The sequence below is a fragment of the Ixodes scapularis genome, unplaced genomic scaffold (genome assembly GCF_016920785.2).
Source record: "Ixodes scapularis isolate PalLabHiFi unplaced genomic scaffold, ASM1692078v2 PGA_scaffold8__174_contigs__length_109621045, whole genome shotgun sequence".
In the NCBI taxonomy this organism is placed as follows: Eukaryota; Metazoa; Arthropoda; class Arachnida; order Ixodida; family Ixodidae; genus Ixodes; species Ixodes scapularis.
In genome coordinates this window covers 100,591,998-100,615,718 of record NW_024609883.1, presented here as the reverse complement: position 1 = coordinate 100,615,718, position 23,721 = coordinate 100,591,998, and the positions used below count along the sequence as shown (strand labels likewise).

The following is a 23,721-nucleotide window of genomic DNA, read 5'->3' as shown; positions in this document are numbered from 1 at the left end:
TATGTCGTCCTGTGCTAAAAGCAGCGAGCTTCACTGGCGCCTAGCTGAAACAGACGATGCTAATGTCGCGGTGCAGAAGACACACTACCTTTCGTCAGCCGAGGCACTTGTATGGGACGCATTCCACCCGTGGTGCGAAGTACCAACTGAATTGTAAACCTGCTACTGGCTGTAATGTCCGTCATAAAAAAAGAGAAAAAAAAACGCCGATACTTGTTACTTTCGCCCGCTGCAGAAGCTGACATTGCTTCGGAGGGTGGGACCTTCGCCGTACATTTTGAGTGTAGTTTCGCTATCTCCTCTGATCAAATGTGCGAGAGATTTCCGTCGAACATCACTTAATCGTCTGAATATTAACAACTGCTATGACATATTTTGACAATGAGCAACACAACCTGAATTGGGATGCTGTTATTTCAATTATTTCCAAAATTGATTAGTGTATTTAAGATATAGAAGGAAATAATTGTTACTTCACGCTCGTAACCTTGATCGCGTTCGCCGCGGTCGATAACGTTATTCTGCAAGAATATTTAATCTCAAGTGTCTTCTTTTTAAATGACTTTCCCCCCTTAGAAAGAACACCCCAGATATATGCAGATTTCTTATTACCTGTCTGGCATGGATATTACTTACTTTGGCCGGCGTTTTCCGATCCTGAATTGCAGGGTCCGCCGTCGTCAGGCTTAGGAGTGCAATATACTGAAATCGCGTCGACGTCTATTGTTTCGTGTTTGCAGCACCTTTGCTCGTCACAGTCATCATAGTCAGAGCATTCTCTAACTTGAGCGGCAGAATCGCCTCCTGATCTTCCGATACTGGACTCGCTGATTTTCTGCGTGATAATATTTTAAGCGATATCACTGCCGCGCCGTCCACCTCTATGTATCGGTTTAGTGTGTTGAACGTTATCAATTTGGTGTCCTTTCATTAAAAAACAAATTGGCTTGCTCTGTATGTTTATACAGCCTTGATGGAGATGCGCCTCAACGGCTAATCGGTCTCTTAGCTGTGGATGAGAAATTTAGCCAGTGCAGTACAACCGCTAACCTGGGTTTTTGAACGTGCATCACGCAGTAGTGATAACACGAACGCGTGCCAGTACGAAACTCATCCCGACCGAAACGGGTGGGGGCGGTGGGGAATCGGACCCAGGAGGTTCCCAGCGCAAGCTTTCGCTCCACGCTCTGAGCTGAGACGCGTTAGCCCAGAAATGAACACTTCAATACATGTAAAAAGGCTTGTAGTTTTCAAGTTACGTTTGAACAGAGTTCAGCCGCTTAAAGAGTGCTTAGTGAACACATTTTTTTTTCTTAATTCACGCACATATACATTATACCATCGGAAAATGACCATGCATCTACTTTCGCGCAATGAGCTCGGAGAGCAACCCACTGCAATCTATGGAGGAGGCTTTGTTAAAGAGGCCTAGAAATACAAAGACAAAATGTCTCAACCTTGAAATGGAGTCGGCGATATGTCACTGTGTATGATGTGCGCCTGGAAAACACCATGTTCTCTTTTATATTGAAGATAAAAGTTTTTCCGTGAGCATGTTTTTTCTGCTTGGTCATTTACTGAGCTCACGTCTGTAGGCTGATGTAATACGCTTCCAGTGTGGTCTGCTGAGAAGACACACTGCCATTATTTATAGCTTATTTTCTGGTGGTATTCGTTTCGCTTTCATGGTTTCTGCAGGTTGACAACTGTACTAATATATTCGCTGACTTATAGGATGCCAATTGTCATTAATAAATGTAATTAAGATCAAATTACGTAAAGAATGATGTCTAAGTTTAAATATATATTATTCTGCCTTAATTATGAGGGGAGTTCTAGTACATTTAAGGCCTGTTCCGCACATACAGCGGAGTGCTAAGTTAGCGCTACATGAGCGCTCCAAAGAGCGCTCATATTTCGCTTCCTCGCGTGTGACTTGGTTCTAATATAGTGCTCGATTAGCGCTTAGTAGTGTCTTGTTAGCGCTTTAATAGCGTTTTGTGAGCGCTTCAGTAGCGCCTTGTTAGAACCTCTTGTAGCACGGTTACTGCTGTGGATTAGCGCGTGCACTGCGTTTCCTGTTCCTGTGGTTGGGTGTGCATCAGCCGCACCACGGCGGACATGTGGATGCTGAAATAGAAACGCGAATAATGCTCTTATCTCCGCAATTGGTGCATATCTGTGTAGACGGCTTATCGCCCAAAAGAGCCTTCTGGGTGCGCGAAATCTTTCGCCACCGATATATCGACGGGTATCCGGTGAACCTTGTTTCCAGGCTGAGGGACCGAGACACAGAGCTCTTTCGAAGGCGATCATTTGTTAACTGCGTGATTTTGAAACCGGGGTGACGCACGTCGAACAGAAAACGATTAGGTTTATCCTGTCAATTAATCGCTCAAAGGCCATGACTCTGGATCGTTTACCCGATTGTTTGCCTGGAGAGCGACTCGTTTGTACTTCCTCTGCTTTCAATGGCAAAGAAAAAATAATAACAACGGAGTCGCTGTGCACGCGCTGTTCCGCAGCAGCAAGCACGGCACAAGGAGCGTAAAGCCCGGTTCAGACAGTTGCGTTTGTCTGCGTTTGAGTGCGTTGCGGCAGCGAGAAACCAGGACATTCCTGCAGCTTATATCGCGTGCCAAGATGACTCCTTGAATTCGATTCCACGCTTCATACGAAGCACAGATCCGCCGGTGACTCGCTTTCCGTACTCGACGCAACGCAGTCAAACGCACTCAAACGCAAGTGTCTGAACCGGCCTTAAGAGCGCTTAAGCCTGGTTCAGACAGTTGCGTTTGACTGCGTTTGACTGCGTTGCGGCTGCGAGAAACCAGGACATACCTGCTGCCTATATCGCGAGCCAAGATGATTCCTTGATTTCGATTACACGCTTCATACGAAGCAGAGATGTGACGGTGACTCGCTTTCGGTTCTCGACGCATCGGAGTCAAACGCATTCAAATGCAAGTGTTTGAAGAGTCCTTTACACTGCGCTGCTGAAGCGCAAATGGAGCGCTACGTCACGCGCAAGTCGGTGCCCCATGAGCGCTGCTTCCAGCGGTCATGAGGCGCTAAGTTAGCGCTCCATTGTATGTGTGAACAGGCCTTTAAAGTAAATGACTCACTTACAATGCTGTTAAAAAACAACAACAACAACAACAACAACAAGATTATCTGTTACCCAAATTTAAACTAGAGAATTCACTATGCTGTCCTCGCCCGAATGTTAAAATCGTACAGAGGCGAAGAATAACATAAACAGTGAAGTATCCGGAAAGAAGGCACGAAATCAACAAATAAAACTATGAGCTTCCCGTCTTGCGTATCTTTTAAAATACACCCACAAAATAAAAGCCAGAACGATAATAATAGCGCGGCTAACTTTAGATTCACGTCCCTTCCCGTTTGATGTCCATATTTTTATTTTTACTTTTCAGAAAATAACGTTGCCTGGGTAAGACATTTCTTCTCTGAATAAACTTGCGTATAATCGTCGAGATGGAGAGGTCGCAAAACCTTCAATAAACATTTATGAGCCTAGCTGGGTAGCCTGTTGAACATTACACCTTCACGACTTTGTAGTTGGAAGAGCTATGCCCTCGCAACTCTGTCCTTCATTGTTCTGTAAACAGCATGCCATGAGGAGAGTGGCAATAAGAGAGCTACACTTTAAGTAGGGCCTTCCTGCACATAATTTGTTCAGCGTTGATAGAACATGTAAAGAAACATGACGAAAACCATGTTGGTACTTTTTCTATGCTGCTTGATTGCTCCCATCAGCCCGTAGCGTCGGCTGCGTTCAGACTGAAGGTGAAATGGAGTATGAAATACCCCACCGGAACAGTAACTAAATAACTTTTGCGCTGCGACGGGGGCTATGACCGCTGGCGAAAAGGTTCGTTCCGATTGAAAACAGAAACCTGGAAACGCGTCTAAATTGAGCGTTTCTTTAAAACGCCGTAACATGCTGCACGTGCCTTACTTTTTTTCTCAAATCAGTTGATTTAGTGGTTTTCGATAATGTTCAGCAAGTTTATATTTGAAACCACATATGTTTAGTTTAACTATATAAAAGTTATTTTTGTAAATTATAGTTATTAAGTGAGCTTATTAACATGTTTTTGCGTCCCCTGACGTCGGCCGTGGCTGGCAGTGTGTTCCCGTAAAAAAAATTTCCTTTGTTGAAAACCAAGTCCCGTTTTTTGAAATCTTCGATGAAACACCTGGTATATACATATCGTATACCTGAAGAATAAATCGACTCCGATCAAGTCTGAAAAAGAAGAGAATTGCGGTTTATGTCGATTCGTTCTTAAAGGGAGTTCCTGCGGGTTCCTGGTGCCTTGCATTCATAGAACATAACCCCGCATTAGAACATTTACGAAGCCCCATATTTAATCCGTTTCATCAAAAGCCAACATAAATATTGAGAACTTACATCTGAGGCAGTAACAACGAGCGTTGCCAGAAGAAGGCTGGAAACGAGAGCAAGGGTGAAGGAATTCATGACTGAAGCTTCTTCTGTGTTGGTCTCGGAGGCTTTTGAGGTCGCTGCTGTCTCGTAGTCGAAGGATGCGCTTGAAGACGCAACGGTGAGTCTGGCGTCGCTTTATATTAAGACCGAATGGGCTCCACATTTTAGGGTTTTGCGGAAAGAAGCCTGAGCGCTGTTTTAGCGATTGTCAAGTAGCCTTTTGCTCTTCGTCAAGTACAGAGTAACACAAACTCCTGCCTACAATGAAAATGCCACCGTCAAAGTCGATTGGCATATAAGTAAACAAACAAACATTTTAAATCGTATGTTGAGAACAAGAACACAAACGGAACCCAAAGAGAATCATGACACGTTTCTTTCGGGATTGCGTTAAAAAACATTAAATATCAGGCGGTAGAAAAGTTCCGTTAAAAAAACAAACAGAAAAACTACAACAACAACAAGCCAATACGAAATGCTTTTTGTAGCTCCAGTCCGAAAATGTTGTCCGTCCTTCCATTGGAGCATTATTCGTTAAATTTTCCTTGGAAATTGATGTTACGTGGCTTAAACACCAAGGCAGTTTTCACACTAAATTTAGTGAGAATATTGACGTCACGTGACCGGGCATCCCGAGGCCTACAGATCAATTCAGTTTATCTACTAAATTGAGCTAGAACTTTTACGTCACGTTAACTTTACATCAAATCCATTTCCCTTCTAGATTTGATAGGAAAACTGATGTCACGTGACCTGACTTCACGTGAACTATTCAACAATTAGGTTTCTGCTAAATTTAACGATAAAATTGACGTCTCATTACTTTAGATACTGCATTTTATGGAACATGTGCCTTTCAAGATAATGGTTGCTGTCAATATTTTTTTGTTATTGCTCAGTGACTGTTACCAAAGACGCCAAGAAAGCCCTAGTATCGGAGCGGCGCGTCCGAGGTGCGTGCCGGGATCAAGCCATACGAACACAATGAGCGTGTAGATGGCACGTAGCACATTTCTAATCCGGTCTGGACGCCATGAACGTGATGTACAGACGCTGTGCATCAGCTGTGCATGGGTGCCACCATAACCGACCTCCCGTTTTTGGTTCGTTTTATTTCATTTGACTTCTGTTACTTCACTTGATAATCATCATACACTTACAGAATATTTCCATTTGAGATTTGACACTGTCCTTCTCGCCAGCATTGATATTTGTGGAGGCTCGCCAACGACCGCTTCAGTGACTCGGCATCTCGGTAAGACATCAGAAGGTAAGAAATGGAGGCTGTGATCTGGCGCATCTGTAAAGCGTCTGTAAACCAAAATCGTAACATATGTCATGCGTCTTGATATTCTGTAAAAGGAAATATTCAAAGAACTAAGCTACGACGCATACGATATAATAACGACTGCATATGTTCTATTTGGGAATCATTCTTAAAATTGAGTGTACGGTAAGTGTGGCTCGCACGCGACGCCATTCGCGGCCATGCCGGTTTTTTATATGGTACGAGTGTTCAGTTCACCGCGCTAGTTTTACGCCGCAGAATTCGCAGTTTGGAAGAATCAGGAAGTGGAAATAGATGTCAATATACTCAGTAATGGTATCACTTTGAAGCTGTATGTATTGATCATTACCGCTGACTTCTAAGACAGCAGCAATGGCCAAATGTGATATACAAATATATTTCTTTTTCTTCTATTTACTGCTTTGCACGAGGTTTAAATCGCCTTTCAATTACACGACCATTTTTTAATCATGGTGCTTTAAATTCTTTGATACTTCTAATATGACAGTTTCACGAAAAGCCTCTTAAAGGGGTACGGAAACAAAAATTGAAATATTCAGATTTCGTTCGGAAATGAGTCAAGCATGACGGATAATAACCGTAAATGATAATCGCGCGTTTGTATTTGGAACGATTGGCCATATTTTTCGTTCCAAACGGTGCACTCGAGCAAGCGCTCGAAGAGAAGCGAACAGAGAGCGCGATGCGTCATGGGATATCCGGCGCAAACAAAAACAGAAAGAAAAGATTTCCCGCGTTCGTGGAGTAGCAAGGCAGGCGTGGTTATGAGCTTTGCCCTTGGTGGCGTTGTCAGCGTTGTGATGGTGTCAATAGCGTCAGCGCATTGCAACCGAGCCGCTCGAAGTGCCCGTGGGGTGACGAGCGTGTGGCTGGCCCAAGGAGCACTTAGCTTCCACAACACTGTCAGCTTAAGGCCCTGTCACACTGAGGCAACACGACGGCAACAGCAACACAACACGTTGTCCAACAGTCGGGCAACTTGTTGCTCGCTCCCCGTGTTGTCGGACAAAGCTGTCACACCGCGGCAACAGCACGACAACATGGACGACAACTAAAATGTTGCCTCGGTATGACAACTTTCGGCAACAAAAACAGCAGCAACTTGTGTTGGACAACGAGTGTTGCCCTGATCGCTGGCTGAGCGAATTTCAGGCCGGCAACACGACAACATAGATGGCTTCGATGGTAGAGCTATAGTCCCCTATCAATGAAGTCTTACTCAAACAAAGGCTTGGAAAACGTTATTTAACAATAATTAGGGCTGGCGTGCAGCTAAACTCTTTTCGATTAATGTTTTTTGCTGCGTAGTTACGGAAAGCGATTTTCGAAATGGTCACAGCTACGGTCGTGAATGTTCAGACTGGTTTTGAAATTAGATCTCCCGAGAGTCCAGCGCACATTACGGATAGTGAAATAAAATGGCATGCCAACTCACCCACTAATAAAGTATAATAAAAATAATCCAGAAAACCTAAGATTAAAAAGTCGAAGCATAAAACGACCACTCTGATCATGATTGTTGATGCTTGGAACTTGGAAAGAGCCGCTACCAGACACCTGATTTGTTTTAAAAATACCCAGGACGTTTTGGGCGAATGAAGCGATCACGTAGCAGCGGTAGGCCAGTAGACAGCGTTGAAAAATATTTATTTCACCGATTGTTATGAAGGCCGATGGTGTCGGTGTCGCAGTTTTGAAGCACTGTCAGTTCAGCTCAACACCACGCTACAAAAGACGCTTTGGGGTACTGCCGGTGCTAACGCAATTTTACAGTAGAAATAGAAATTGCATGAAAGAACCGGACAGAATCACTTCATACGGTGGCGTAAATCCCAAACATACATCAGCGATGTCCCTTTCCTCGGTTAGGGCTATCTGCTTTGTCAGCAAATGAAGAACATTTCGATAAAATAAAGAGCGAAAAAATGCTCCCTGTGTCAAGTTTTCTAATCACAGTCACTAGTTGATGTCGTACCGTGGTAATTCCCGGCCCTTCGAACGCACTAGCGCTTTGTAGAGTCACATTTCAAGCGATTCCGCGCCGCACACGAACGAAGGTAAACAATCAAGATGGCGGAGTGTTCCCCGTGTTGTCCTCGCCGTCAGCGCGGTGTCACAGGGTTGTCGGACAACACATCGGGCAACACGGTTGCCGGGCGGCAGCAGCATGTTGCCCGACTGTTGTTGTTGCCTCGATGTGACAGGGTCGCCGGCAACACGACTTCCCCGTGTTGCCGGATAGAGTTGTCCAACTGTTGCCTCAGTGTGACAGGGCCTTTAGGGCTGAACGAGATGGGGAAAGCAACTTTTGTTCGAGTTTTGAGCGACGTGCTAATCTTCTAGGGGGAGAATGGCTATGTCCGGTTGCACGAACGAGGGTCCGAGAAAGAGGGGAGTCCTTCCTTTCCGTCTTCTTGAGCCGTTTGGTACAATGCGCGACTTGTGAGTTGAGGAGGAAAGCTAAGAAGAAAAATGTTGAAATACCAAAGTGCGGCGCTGCTCCGAAGGAATCTGCTACGTCACGACTACGCAGCAGTCTCCACAACGTTGCTAGACTACCTCCCAAATAGGCTCCGCATGCATCCATGAGGTGCACATTGAAGATCGTTCATTTAGCTTTAAAATTAGTTTTCTTGTGCTTTTCAACGGAAGACTGGTGTTTTTGAGGTTAGGGTGCAACATGCAACATATTAAAGCCAGAAAATGAGCGCTGAAATTTCGTTTCCCTACCCCTTTAAACAGTAAGTCGTCTGCGGCCATGCTGCGAACGTTCTCCGCCAAGTTGTCGGATTCGGTCGGACGCGTAAGCTATTAGGGAGTTTTAGCCAGGTCGTTTCCACACGAACGGTTCGCCCGCGAACGCATCCGCGACGCCACTGCGCATGCGCGCGCAAGTCGTTCGAGGAGTCGGGAGGCTCTTCTCGTTCGTGTCTCCCATTCCGGCCGCTGGAGTCGTCACCGCAACGCAGCCAGCACCGTTCACGACTCGGGTAAAAAAAAAAAAAAAAAAAGAAAGATTCGGTTCGGCGACCGCTTTCGCCGACCCAGCCGAGCGTTAGGCTTAGGACAGCGGGAGGCGATTTGCCGTCCTGTTAGTCTGCTTCATTTGAGAGTTTGAACCAAATCATTTCGTGGACTGCTCACAATGGTAAGCGATCGTGAATGCTGTAAACTGCGCATGCTAGTAAATTGTTGCGACCTGCGGGTAGAGTAGCTACCGTGCGGACCGCGTGCAGACGAAACGATTTGGTTCGACGGCACACAACGTGAACGATCGTTCAAGTTCAAGATAACGGAGACACACCTCCTACCTTTACGGTCGTTTGAACACTTTTCACTCTATCTAGCTTCGCAGTTCTTGAAATTCCGACCGGCAAATGTTACGTCGGCCGTCTTGTTTGCATCAGTCGTACGCCGGAAACAGGAGCCGCCACCACGGTGTGAGCCACCGTCGCCACGGATTTACACGTTGCAGAATGTTTCACATGTTTACTAGAAGATGGCGTAACCGTTAAGCACAATTATCGTCATTGTTTACATGGTCGCGCCACTTTCACGATTCGCTAAAGTATGTCAAATTTGACGTACAGTTTCACGGAACCGACCAGCTGTACCGTTCGTGATTTCGGAACCGTGTGCTTGAAAAACGACTCGCTAAAACTCTCTCTTCTTTGATGGCGTAGTTTTTGGTGTAGGACAGATGCAGAACCAAACCAAATTTGACGTTTGTGTTTAGACAGTGTAAGGTCATTCTGCCTTTGAGGTATGTCGACGCTGGTTTACGCTGTGGATTAGAAATTTAGCCGGTGCAGTACGACTGCTAGTCTGGTATCTCCAAGGCATGCATCACGCAGTAATTATACACTCTCGCTCGCCGATACGATGTTCATCCTGATCGAAACGGGCAGGAGTCGGGATGGATCCAATAGCACCTGGAAGACAAGGCCGGTGCCATCGCCTCCCCGTTCGTCTTCCCCTCAGCTCCTTTAGGGATTATACAATGTGTATAACCTTTTTTTTATTTTGTAGCGATTTAAACAAGATTTCATATCGGGCCATTGCTCTAAGTTTAATATTTAAATATATTCCTGCAGGGTAAGTCATTGTTGTGCCAAATAATGATAAAAGTATTTCAGATAAAATAATATATACTCATTTAGAAATATATTTAGTGTATTCAAGTTGCTTTTCGTACGAACTATCTTGAATAGAGTACTAACAATTTGAATTACATTCGAAGATAGTTGGCAAGGTTTGCAAACTGTTAATATAAGAATAAAAATTCATATATTGTAGACATGACACCTGCTGTGCTTCAGTTTGACGACAGGCTCGGCTCATGACGCATTCCGCAATAAGTTCGTAACATGCTCCGTCGCAATTCGGGGACTTCACGTGTGACCCGGCATTGCGCATTTATAACGGTTGAACTAAAAGTTCATCAGTCAATCATACTTGTGTATGAGTACGCGAATGAAGGACACATGTGCACGCTCAGGAGAAACATCAACTCAGGGACACCAGCCTCTGTCACTGATTAACGAACATCAGCGAGTAGTTTGTCCCCCAGCCAAAAGCAAGGAGCGCCAGTAGCCTCTAACAGCAGAAAATAAATTGAAATGTCAGCAGCGAAACAAAAGAAACAAATGAGATTGCCGTTACAGAAATTTCATGTATGGATTTATATTAAAACATCCAGATATGGGTATATAAGAAATTGGGTAGATTTCGGTAGATTCAAATAAGCTCTATATATGGATTTTATATGTATATTTGGCAATATATGCCCATATCTGGGCCAATTTACAGAATCCGAAATTTGGATCTGGAAAACCAATATTTATCAGCCTCATATAGATGGCAATCTTATATGTGATGTTACTTGCAGCTTTGTAGCTTCGCGGTGATCCGCAGTCTCCCACCTGCGCGCTTTTTACCACGATGATCCGCAGTGTTCCCGGATGCAAGCCAAAATCATATCAAAAACACGATATGGAAAGTAGCAAACAGAAAATGCTTTAATGCACTTTTGACGTCTCCGGGAAGCGCAAAAAAAAAAACCTTTAAATTCGTCTTTATGAAAATATTGGTTTTCTCCGCAAATACGCTGTTTCTAGGCTTAAAAGTTTGAGGGTGATGTTTCAGTATCATGCCCAATGGTTTGGTAATTAAAACCAATGCATTTAGAGGTGTCAGGGCCCCTTAAAATCTTGTGTAAAGTGAGAAACTTTGGTACCCAATATTGTTGCACTGCTCCTTTAAAGAGCACTCATGCAAGTTCATAATTCCCATCCATAAAACAAAATCTTGCATAACAACACTAAGGAGGCACCATATATAATATAGCTTATCATAGGGCAAGACACATATAATTTGCAAGTTTTTTGGAGGCAGTAACCCCAATCGTCACGAAAACAAGGCTCTAAACAAGCGCAACGTTGATGGTAATCATGATTGCACCTTTCTCCGCTTTGGTCACGGGGACGGAGGGAGTCGTTGCTTTGTTCAAGTTAACTTGAAAACGGTTGAAAACTCAGCGGTGACTTTTGCATCGATTTATAGGAAGGCAAAATGCGTCCGCCTTCCCGGCGTCTGGAGGCAAGGGTCAGCGGTATTGCAGCGAATATCAAGAAGCCATTTGCTTTACTGGAAGCTCAGAGCGATACAATCGTAGGCTTACAACATTTGAGAATGCCACCGTCGAAATTACTTGGAGTATGATATTAAAAAGGCCAACTGGAGCGTATGTCGAAAACAACAACACAGGCGAAATCGCAAAAAAGAAAGCAAATAATTTTATTTTCTTATTAAATCATAAATGGAGAAACTTTTCAAGACAGCCGTAGTATGATCGTGACTGTTCATTTTTTGTACAAAGCATTTATACTAAATAAAAATATATTACAGCAACGAGGGGCACTTACAATCACGAGATTTTTTTTCTTCAAAATATACTTCCTGAATTAAAAATTACAGATAAAGTGACACGTTATCTTCACGAATGTTAATTATATTTGCCAAATATAAGCTCAAGTTTAAGTAAACAAGTTCTTTAGCGATCACGTTATCATTATGACTGTTTATTATTTTGTCAGACGGTTGAGATAGTTTAGGACCAATTGCCGTGCTATATTTATGTCCGCTTTTTTTGTTGTTGTTGTAAAATATACTTGTCCATCGGAAAACGTCAACAGAAAAAAACAGGCAGCTTATACATACTTCCATCAAGATCTGACACATATTCTCATCGTCATACATGCTACCATGGCGGTTCCTGTATTTTCCCGTCATGCTTATAATTGCTATACATGCAGTTATCAAACTTCCATTTAAAGCCGAGGCCCAACGGCGGCCATAAAAAAATGACGATATATGCAGGTTTTGATTCACCATTCTCACGCTCGGTTGCCTCCTAAAAAAAAGTATTATATGTACATAGATGGAATAGGGAATGGTCCTTTTCTTGATATAGAAGATAAAGGAGTATATTAGAAATTCTGCTCCCTGGAAACATGTGAAAATGACGTTTTTGGCCGTACATGGTTTGGTAGTACAAATGAGCAGAGCTTAATGCTAGACCGAATTGTTTCAAATTATTAGGAACTGTAGATAAAGAGTGCTTGCTTTGCATATCGAGGCCCTTTTTTTTATTTTCAGGTTATATTGAGAGCAATGTATCATGCAAAATAGGCTACATAGAAGTAACTTCACGACCAATTTCCATGACAACTGCTCGGTTTTTACGTCTGAAACATGTAACTTTTATTAGTGGGTATATCCTCAAAATGTGTGCCAAATGTCATTAGAAGCGATGCTCAATCTGTTGTAAGGCTCGCGTGAAAATGAATAAAAATGAAGAGAATAGGCAAACATTGTTTTGTAGTACAATGCACCGCCATCACTTTTCCACACAAGGCATCCGAACTTCTGGTAGACGAACTTAAATATATGTTGGCTTGCATACAGAAACCTTTTTTTCAATTTTGCGTTTAACGTTCTTGAAAAAAAATGAAGTTGAACTGCAAAGAAATATATATCCTCTTTAGACACAAGAAAGTAATTTAAAATATGTTTTACCCTTTAAAGATAATGTTAGTGTAGACAAGATTCATTATTATCGTGTATATAAACTAGCAGCTTCTTATTTCAATAAACGTTGCTAAGTTTTGTCTAAAGTAAACAAAGTCATAATAGTAGGTTCATCTAGAGTTTTTATGGCCGATAGTGCAACCTGTTGAGTTGTTACCAATATTGAAGTACTTATTGTACAGGAAAATTCCTAGGGTGGCGCTGATTTTGTCCGTGACATATACACGCTTTCAAGCAGATGTGCATGGATGACCTTGACTTTCTCTTCCTCTCATTTGGTACACTTCACTTAGTTCCTGTGGTCACGAGACAGGTTGTTGAGTGATATATACAACAGCGTTAAGTCGAAAAAGTTGTCCTGGGGTTTGTTTGTTGTTACCAATTTTAGTGGCTGCGCAACTCAATGAGTTAAGGGATGCTGAACCGAAATCTGGATTCCCCAAAACACGCGGCAAAAGCGTGCTACAAACAACAAAACATCACTCATACAGCGATATCTCGAACGGATGACCATATTTTTCAAAACAGGAAGCGCATTTGGCAGAAATGTTGACGTCATGTTTCTCCGAGAAGGAGAGGGAACGGCCTCGCGTCTTCTCCGCCTCGCCGCCTTGAGGGAGCGAAGCGAAAAGAGGAGGAAACAAGGTATCTTGGCGTCACGCGCTTTGTCGGCCTGGTTCAATCTCGACCGCTTTTTAGATATCGCCTTACGAGTAGTGTTGTAGGGATTGTAGCGCCCCGCCTACATCTCCTGCATTGTTTTCTTTTGTTTTGTTTTTTAAATCCAAATTTCGATTTACCATCCCTTTAAAAGCAAGCCAGTTGTAGCAAATCAAATCTTATGCTCGGGAAAAAAGTCTAAAAAAACCCTTACCCGTGAAGTACGTTACCAAAAGGGTTGCACAATGAGCTAAACCCTGCCGAAGTCGTCTTTCTTTTGATTAATGTATCTTTCCTTCGTTGAAATAAGAGTAATATCAAACGAACAATTTTGACGATGTTTAATAATGCGACGACACCAAGTTTCCACTCTGCTTAATACACCCACCACGACTCTTGTTCTTTGCAACTGATGATAAGCAGCCATAATCACAACTCGTGAAGTTTACTCGCGCTTCTCTTTCAATCTTGCAAGTGCCCGCAATCAGTGTTGCGAAATAAAATTAAGCGAGAAAATCAGTGCTGGCCTGCCATGTTCTTCTATGGCTGGGCTAGAGAGCGGCTTCCCTCGCGGCCTTCACTTTCGCCTAACAGCAATGTAAAAGAGAAAGGCGTCCAGGCCAGTAAATTTGTCAAACGCGCAGTAAAAGAAGGTCACTCCCCATTTGTAGAATGCAGTGGACACCAAGAAGCCCTGGTGAGACCGAGTCGCCGCTTATCCAAACAACATAACAGAGCATCTATCCACCGTCGGCTGCCCTTCAGAGGTGCTCCTCCATATCGGGATTATACCGAAATGGTTCACGAAGGGGAACTTTTGACAAGACGAAACATTTTATTTTTTTTTATTTATTGGTGCGGGTGGCGCGGGCGCCGTGCGGAACGACACGAGAATTGCAGGCTTGGTATCGCGGCCTCTGATTGGCCCCGGCCGCACGTAGCTTTGGCTGCGCTCCGACGTAAGCTTAAACGGAGTCTAGGCTGAGGTTACAGGAACCGCTTGTTGTTTATTTTGGTACAAGTCGACGAAAACCTAGGGGCGGTAAACCACTAACTAGATGGGAGTTAGCTTAGCTAGTTGGTTTATTACGCGGTGGACGGGACCCCCTCGCGAACAAAAACACGAACACGTTAGGAAAGCGTGGACGCATGCACAGTTGTCTTGTCTGTCCCACCCATGACAGCAACTTGATTTCGGCACGTTTTGCGTTGTCACCCTATGCTTTGTGGCACTTTTCATATTTCATTCTTAATTAAAAGAGAAAAAAAAAAACTTGTGTTTTTTCGTTTTCTCATTGGCCGAGCTTCCCCAATATACTATAACTGGATTTCCGAATGCGCGGGGGTATTGAACCCATTTTGTCTTAATATAAAATTATAGGTGCCCCATGAGCACCTTTATGTTTACAACCTATTGATAAGATGATAACATACGAGATTTTTGTAAACCTCTGCTCTTCTGGAGGGTAAAAAGAGCATATCTTGATTCTAATCATATGATTCGAGCCAAAATATGCATTCAAATGAACGTCCGTGCATTCGCAGGTCTTATAATGTGTGTTTCTATTTCTTACCAATTGTTGACTATAAATGCCAGAGCAATCTTGTTAAACTTAAATTGAATGAACTTCACAGTAAGCACATGAAACTAGTTGAACGCCGGGTCGTTCGGGAGCTGTGGTCTCACCATGACTACTACGACGTGAGCGCGGTGCTTTGCAGGTTATATTCGGAACACTTAATGGCAGCATTCTGTCGATTGAAAAGCAGCCGCAATCACTGAAATCTTAAGAAACACAAGGCGTGGACATTACGTTTGCCCTTCTAGCTTCGTTAGTCGTTCTTAGGTGCTCTTATCAACTAAAGCCATGATCTCATTGGCATGGGAGCAATAGTGAGATTGTTGGGACTTGCCACGTCCTGTGAATTTTTTATGTTGCCAGTAACTATTCTTTTTTACAGTGCCCATCAAGACAATGTAAAATATACAAGTAATTCCTGTGCGCAAAAAAATCCCTGACGTCAAAAACGAGATAGAAATGTGAAAAATTGGTTTATTTTCCTTTAACAGATGGCACCGTCCCGGGTGATAGAAGCGCTATTTATGCCTGAAGAACCTGAAAAATAAAGATCACCTTGGTCAGGAATGTCAGAAAACAGAAAAATAAGGAAGTATTCAATCTAACCATAATTGGCGATAGCACAGTATATGATCAAACAACAACTAAAATGATCTTAGTTTTCTTGGCGACTGATGAGCTATTTTGCTTTATATTTTTGTCATATAGATCTACCTTTAGTGATTATTATATTTCGTACAGTCAAGTGCAACTTATAAAAATAGAGTTCCACAAATAAAAAAAAAAATACAATTTCGGATTTTTAAAGACAGGCAAGCACAAAAATTGGCTACACTACAAGAAGGACTTGTAAGACCGATTTTGATTACTTTTAGTTCCAATAATTTGCTTTACCCCGAAAAATAGTTCTAAAACAAATGTTCAGAAAAAAGAACTGATTACGGTAACTTAAACGTGTTCGAGAGTCCATCATATCGGTGTAATTGTGAAGAAACGGGGGCGCAAGGTCAGTGATGTATTTGCCGTACTAAATCCAAGCCCCCCATATCATATTTTGAAAGTAGCGGCGTAGAGTCAATTAAGCAACCGAGCAGCACCTATCAAATTTTCCAGAGTACAGAAATCAAATGATTTTCCTTGGTTTAACAAAACAAAGATACCATATAGTCAGGCTTAACATAGTTATGAACACATTGCATAAAGGAATGATCTTAATATATTATCTTTTGTACATAGTACTGAGGAATGTGTTAGGTTGGAGGGGAAAGGACCAGACAAGACTGTGAGCCTGAGCGCCACGTGGAAAAACAGGCTTTTATCTCGTCGTTTTCTACTAGCTGACAGCTATAAGCCTAGCCGGTAAGCGGCGGGATGCTTCATAGCACATCTCCACTTTTAGGGACTGTACTGCTGAGGTGGTTGTAAACAAAGCAGCGGCCACTTTTACTGGGGGCATGTGGGGTATTTTGGCAACCTTGTGATGACGAGTCAGTCACCGGGAGTTTAACGGCCTATGAAACGATATGAGTCCTGATCCTCCGAATGGTGCCTTTATCGGTATCAACGATGATGGACCTCGGCTCATGTGGTTGCGGCTGCACGGTACCTCTCCTTTTGAGGTAGACAACCAACATCTGTACCATACACGATGTAGGGTACGTCAACTCACGAACTCCGTGGCAGCGATTGAAAGCCTTTCGTTGTTGTTCCTGACCACCTTTTGTTGTTGTTCCTGCATCATACTTCACAAGCTGTACATTTTCTATTGATGCGAAGGTAAACATGCGGCATATCGCGCGCAAGCCGCCACGACCGCCTCTGCACCACGCTGTAAGTACCAACTTACAGAACCGAAACATGCAAAGGTTTGAACGCGGAGCCGACGGAGCCGGGTGGAGTCAGCGTCGCTCTTAACGTTCAGCGAGCCACTAAAAACGCTAGCAACCCAGATTCTTTTTCTTTTTTTTTGCTAGGTTGCAGCGCGCGTGCTCCGCGTTCGTGCGTGTGGCTCCTGATTTGCTCGCTTTCGGAAGCGATGAACATGCGCGTACTAAACTGCCTATAATAAAAGTTGTGTCGATAATACCAGGTTTTTGACCCACTTATATTAGGGGTGAAGCTCCTTAAGGGGTATTCACACGAGGGAGACATCCCGGGGATTTTTCCCCGGCACGCGCGCATCACGAGATGAAAACGCGACGCTTTTGCACATCGTAAAGCCTGACGTTTTCGTCGCGGAATGCGCGTCCGCTGCGTCCATGTCACGCTGCGGTCAAATACTCAAATGCGTATATAACCGCGTTCCATACCACACATTCTCTTTCTGACGTGGATGAAAACGAACGAAAGGCTCGGCAGGCTACGGCTCACCGTCTACGCAGACAAGCACCACCAGAGCTTCGCCCCAATCAACATCATTCACCACGTGGAGATGCGGTTTTTTTTTTTTTGTGTTGGAACGACAAGATTTATAGAGAAGTTACCTTTTATCGAGCAGGTATTCGCACAACTTGCTATCTCTCTACAAGGCCCGCACTGACGTCATGCCGCGTGTTTCTCATAACCGCCGCTCACGGCTGCAGCTTGGGGAATATTCTAATCTTTGCCTCGCGATTACGCCGCGGAATCGCAACATTTCGAAGATAGGATGCGTGTTTTCTGTCCTTTGTAAAAAGATAAACAACGTCAAGAGTAGAAGATGCCAATTATTTCAACGTTAAAATCGTTGCACAGCTTATTTAAATCCAGGAGCGTGGGCTTGCTCGCGCTTTTATTGATTTGGCCGCAGTATCAGGTTAAGGGTGAACAGAATATATTGACGTTAGTCTGGCTCTCGTGATCTAACGTTATGGTGGCCTCACGCAGGCGCAGAAACATAGGTGATGTCGGTCTATATCCTGTTGATTGTGTCATGGTTGTTTCAGAAACAAATGCTGCTTTTTACGTACTCACATTCCGAAGCCAGAAAATAGTCAGTTTATAGCTGGAATATTAGGGAACATTGAAATGCCGAAAAAACGACATCAGCGCTTTTTGGCGGAAAGCGCAGGGAGTACAGTAGGATAAGTGAAACTTCGAAAAGAAACAGAAGAAAAGCCTCTTTCCTTGGCATTTCCCAAGAACGTTCTAAATGCAGGGAATTAACGGCCACTTCGCGCTCCACCTCTTCAGGGCACAGTAAGAGGCCACTCAAGGGCACATTGCGAAATTGTCTATGATTATATAAAGCAGTCACTGTGTCACGTGACGTCATAGTGCCACGTGACATCCTTTCGGGACGTGACGTCACGACGTCGCGTTATTGATGTCTTCTGACGTCACAGTCTCACGTGACGTCATGATATCAGGTGACGTGACGTGAGTCCGGGACGTCACGTCGCGTGACACCACCATGTCGCAGTGTTACGCGGCGTCACGGTGTGTCGCCTAGCACCAATCTGTCATCTGAGGTCGTGATGTGACCTGACGACACACTATCACGTGAATGATTGATTGATTGATTGATTGGGGTTTATTGGCACAAATGTATCTTAGGCCATAGAGCGCCAAACATCATACTGTTGCAGGAAAAGGTTTAGAGGGAGGAAAGGAGCTTTAGTAGCCGATGAACGAATAAAACAATGAGCATGACACGATGTGTATAATTATTAAGTGATAATATAAAATTTCTGGCTTCAAACTACAGTCGGTGTAAAAGGCAGGTAACTATCATGTGAAGGCATTGCGTCACGTTGCGTCACGGTGTCACGTGCATTACATTATCATGATCGCGTGACATCACTATCAACACTATGCACTTACAGCGCCACTGGGATGACGTCAGTCTCATATGACGCTGTGACGTTATCGAGGCTAAATGTCAAAAACTCACAATCTGGAGCGAGGATCACCGTAAAATTGTTATGCATTTAAAATATGTGGCAGAACTGGATAGGTGAAGCACATGCAAAAAAGAAAAGCACTAAAGTGGCGGAGAAAAAGAAACGGGAACAGATGCAACAAAAGCTTCACATAAGAAACAAAAAGTCTTTATGTCATAAATATTCCCTCAACAAAAAACGTTCAGCATGACCGGGATGAGCGTGGCAGCAGACATCTAAAACCTGCTTGTAACCATATGGCACCATATAAGAATATTTAATATCCCAAGCAACAATTATCTACATAATTTATGCACAAATTTAAGCTTGTTTTATTACCTGTGGCTTATGGTGTCAGAGCACGTCATGCAAATTCGTGTGACCATGTCTCCTCCTTCAATATGGTCCTCACAGCACTCGCCAGAATCACAGTCCCTGTTGTCAGAACAGAGTTCACCTTGAGTGCTATGGTCAGCTGTCGAAGCATCCTCAAGTTGCGTGGGTTGCTGCGGGATAAAAACATTGGCAGACGTCATTCTAACAGCGTGATCCTCCATATCTCGGATCCCAAGTGTAAATGGGTGCGTTACTTAGAGACTCGGAGTCAAGACTCGAGCGACTGCTTTCATTAAACCTGCTACGCGCGCTTCCGGTACTCGTGATTCGAGTCAGACTCTGACTATGGGATCGCCGAGTCAGGAAGTTCAATTTCCGAAAGGGCGACGCACTTCCGTCGAGAGCAGATGCCGATCGCCGGCGGTTTACGTTTGTTTTGGTAACCACTTCGCTACTGCTGGTTTCTTCGGCACGAATAACCGACGAAAGCGTGGAATTCACGATGGCACGTATCGTCGCGAAACCAAGAAGTTGCGATCCATATTATCGTGCCGTCGTGTGACGAAGTGGGCTTGTCTTGGTACTTCCGTTTCCGTTTAAGGCCAACCACGGCCGACGTTACGATCCGATGGAAGCCGATCAAGTATCGCCAAACCTGTGTCATCATGGCGCTCGCCTTCTTTGTGTGTTTGCTATATCGCCTGCTAAACCCAACCACGCATAGAAAGGAACCCAGAATCACTGATCATTCACTGTGCACAACTGGTTCGGCCGGTGCTAGCACACGCGCCAAGGCGACGAGCGCCTTGACGATAGACCTTTGGTGCTGCGTGATCGACACATCTGGACCGTGGCGGTGGTCGCGGACCGACTGATTGCGAAAACCAGTATACAATTCTTTGCCATCTTCGATAAATCGACTGCTTTAATGATTATGCGGTTTTTGTTGCTACGCGTAAGCATGTAACTATTTTTTTTTTTGTAAATGCTTCGTTCGCAAATTCTTCATGCTGGTGCCCCACCGGAAGTTTCTCGTCATCTTTTGATTTCATTCGTGAACGCTGTCTAGCGTTTACTTGAAAACATCGTTCACCGTTCATGCTTTCGCAATTCCATATGCGGTGACCGTATTATGTTGTTGAGTCAGTTGTACTAAATATTCCTATTAAGGCTGGTTTGTGCAGCACCATATTTTTTTCACCTTAACGTCGGTTCACGCAGGAACGTTTTTCTACGTCAAGTTACGTTACGACCGCTTACGACAGCTTACGTCGCAAGTCAACGTGTTTCGAAACAAGCGTGGTGACCTTACGCAGCGTTAGAAATCGTAAGCAAATGCCCTTGTGTGATCCGACCTTTACGGAGCTTACATACGCTTACTTCGAGGTACGATCGCAAGTCACTGGCAAATGTGTGCTTTGTATTTCGCATGCCAAGTTACTTCTTTAACTGGTCGAAACGCTTCGTACTAAGCATGGATGTGCCGGTAACTTTCCATCGTATCTCAAAGTTAGCGGATGCAAGCTTCGTAACGTAAGAAAACAGTGCTGTGTAGTGCCAACGAGCCTTCAGCCGGTTTGCTGAAAAAAACAGCACAGCTCCTGCTATGGGATACGGTGCGCACTAGATGCACAGAGCTAGACGATAGACCCTGTTTAATATTTTTCACAAGGAGTGACTCAGCAAAGTAAAGATGATAACGTTACCTTTATTCACCATAAACGTAGTCAAGAGACCCTTTTCAAAAGTCCATGAAGCAATATTGGCAGCCGCCATTGCGAGGTGGCGCAAGCTACCGCCCGTTACAAAAGACAGCCAATATCATCCATCCATCCATCCATTGGACACAAAGCGCGTGATTGGACCAGAACCCTCGCTGAACGATGACGCAGCGTTCGTTTTCAATACAAGCTGAACCAACCCCTCGCAGAACGCTGACGCATTCCTCGTGCCCAATACATGCTCATTTAGAGTACGCGAACAAGCAGTGGCGGAAAGGCGTTGGCGAGGACTTCTGAAAAGGATCTAGTGTATTCCGGCCTTCTTTCAGGAGACGTTACATTCGCTTTAGTCTCGATTTCTGACGTTATAAAGAGCGATCGGCGACGCAAGGTTACGCTTCGACGACGACTTCAGCGTTTTGTCGCCTGTCGGCGTGTCGGCCATGTTGTAGCGTTCCCCAAGAGAAAGAAAATGTAAAGCACCTTACAGTAATTCTTACAGAGCGTGCGAACTACATGCGGAGGTGCTCTAAAATCCAGTTTAGTGACGACTCCGACGAGATGACTGGAGTCCTAGTCATGGAGTCCCTGCTTAACGCACCCAGTGCTGTCCAGCATTTTTCAGATGTTTCTTGAGCTATCTCAGAGCGAACGCATTTTCGGAATACCCATGCTTTACTCTTTCCGGCGTGCTATTAATTATCACTAAATTCAATATGGATATTGAGAAAACGGCTAATGAATGTAATACCGAAAGAGACGGTTAAATTATCCCGGGCACGTACCATGGTAACATGTCGTATTACTTGCAAGTCGCGCAGGCTATCTGACGAATACATCTCCTTGCATGTTATTTCGCGCGTAACGGGCACGAGCTTCCCCAGCTTTTACTTCACACCACAAAACTTCTTGTAATCCGGCGGGAACAAGCTGCAGTGAATTACAACATTTGACGTGACGTTTACAGTGTTGCCAGTAGAGCCTGTCAAGCCAAATTAAAAAAAATAAATAAAAAATAATTTCTCTAAAAAAGAAAAAAAAACTTGATTTGACTTGTAATTTGGGTTACTAGGTCAGGTAGGTCTATTGATGTGTGTAACCAATTTCGAGGCAAATCAGTATAAAGGTCATCGGCAGAATGGGCAGCGTGACATAATGACGCGAACCCGTAAAGTCAAGTAACGTGACGTCACCATGCTCCGTCATGTCTTCACGTGACGACCATTACACTGGTGATGTCACGTGAACACAACGGTTCGCCAAATTCAGCGGTGCCTAAGTCCACCATATTTGGCTCCTATATCGTCCAGAAAAACAAATAGAAGATGAACGATATATTTAAAACGAACGCTTAATAAGGCAAACCTGTGCCTGAAATAAAAGGAATAGGACACCGTACATTGTGCGATGGTGACGGAAGCGCGACTACCCCGAAGCAGCACGTTACTGCGGCGTTTATACAGGCGGTACATTCTGCATTGTTCTGAATTGGAACACACGATGGCAACCGAGAATGGCCTGGAACATTCCAGAAGAGTACAGTTTCACGAAATAAAAAAAACGGGCCCAGTGAAGTTCAAATTTCGTTTCTCCGCGTGGCAGTCGTCTGCGTCCCCAATTCATCCACGCACGTGGCAACGTCACGTGCTTTGGTCGCATGGACACGTGGCCATACGCAATACAATTACGCCACTAAATTTAGCGGGTAAATCGCATGTCACACTTCCGTTAACACTTTCATTACGATTTTGGGGGACGTTTTATGAAATCATATACACAAACGCATTCTGCGAAAAAATCAAACGCTTTGCAGCGACCCTGGTACGTTCTCCCTATACTGCAGTCCGATGTAAAACGTTCCCCAAATACTGCTTTAACGTGACGCAGGTCTTCCTCCATCACGATATTTCCATTGAATGCTCGTAAAGCCAATGATTGGGCTCTACGGAAAGCCCGCAACAAATAGAGGCTTAAAAAAACACCGTCTTAATTTAAGAATGTAGTCTAGGATATGACACTCTGCATGAAAGGTCACGATCAGTTTTATATGGTAGACTTAATTTTCAGGTTTTTTTTTTTTTTAAGACGGAAATTATTTGTTCAAAAAGTAACATTGGAAATAAAGAACTGATTCCTTCGCGATAACGTCCACCGCAGCGGGCGTCAGGTTGAGAGTGTAAAGCATTAATAAGCAGGTTAATTACCTAAAACCCGCTAATTAACTTTTGAATTATTTTCTTCAGCAGGCACATTCTAATTATAAATTGCTTGCCCGTTGTCGTAATATGCCCAGTGTTGTGCCTGTTACTGAGAAAAAGTAGCGAAATAGCGTCACTCCATAGTTCGTCAAAGTTAACGTATTTCTGAAATTTGTGACCGTCCTGCAAATAGGGAATTGTAGTAGACCGTTTTTCTCCTCCGCTACGGTATCCGCGAAGAAAACGCCGGAGCTGCGCATGCGCGCCGCCAGCTTTGTCTGCATAGTTCAAGGTCTTGTGGCGGATTACGGAGCGCTATCCGGGTGCTTAGCGGGCTGCGCAAACGGTCTACTACAATTCCTCAATGTCACCAAATACGGTTGGTGTTACTTCCAAAAACTAACAAACGTTACTTTACAGTTACTTTTAATATCAGTACTGTTCGGCGGCCATAAGTCGCAGATACAAACGTTGACACCGATTAACCAAAGTAA

The 23,721-nt window shown here is 44.0% G+C and overlaps 1 protein-coding gene across 1 annotated transcript; it reads right to left on the bottom strand.

The window, feature by feature from the left end:
- Nucleotides 1-628: 628 nt before the first annotated feature.
- LOC115324277 lies at nt 629-4,507 on the bottom strand. The gene is made up of 2 exons (XM_029984820.2): nt 4,439-4,507; nt 629-835 (listed from the first exon to the last, which is right to left on the bottom strand). The coding sequence occupies exons 1-2, from the start codon at nt 4,505-4,507 to the stop codon at nt 629-631; spliced, it is 276 nt and encodes a 91-aa protein (XP_029840680.2).
- Between the last annotated feature and the right edge of the window lie 19,214 nt (nt 4,508-23,721).

What these genes read in the sequence shown, in the direction of transcription:
- LOC115324277 (XM_029984820.2), bottom strand. Translation starts at nt 4,507, where the DNA reads ATGAATTCCTTCACCCTTGCTCTCGTTTCCAGCCTTCTTCTGGCAACG. An exon ending in TCGTTGTTACTGCCTCAGAT is followed by an intron (nt 836 to 4,438) that starts GTAAGTTCTCAA and finishes ATTATCACGCAG; the next exon opens with AAAATCAGCGAGTCCAGTAT.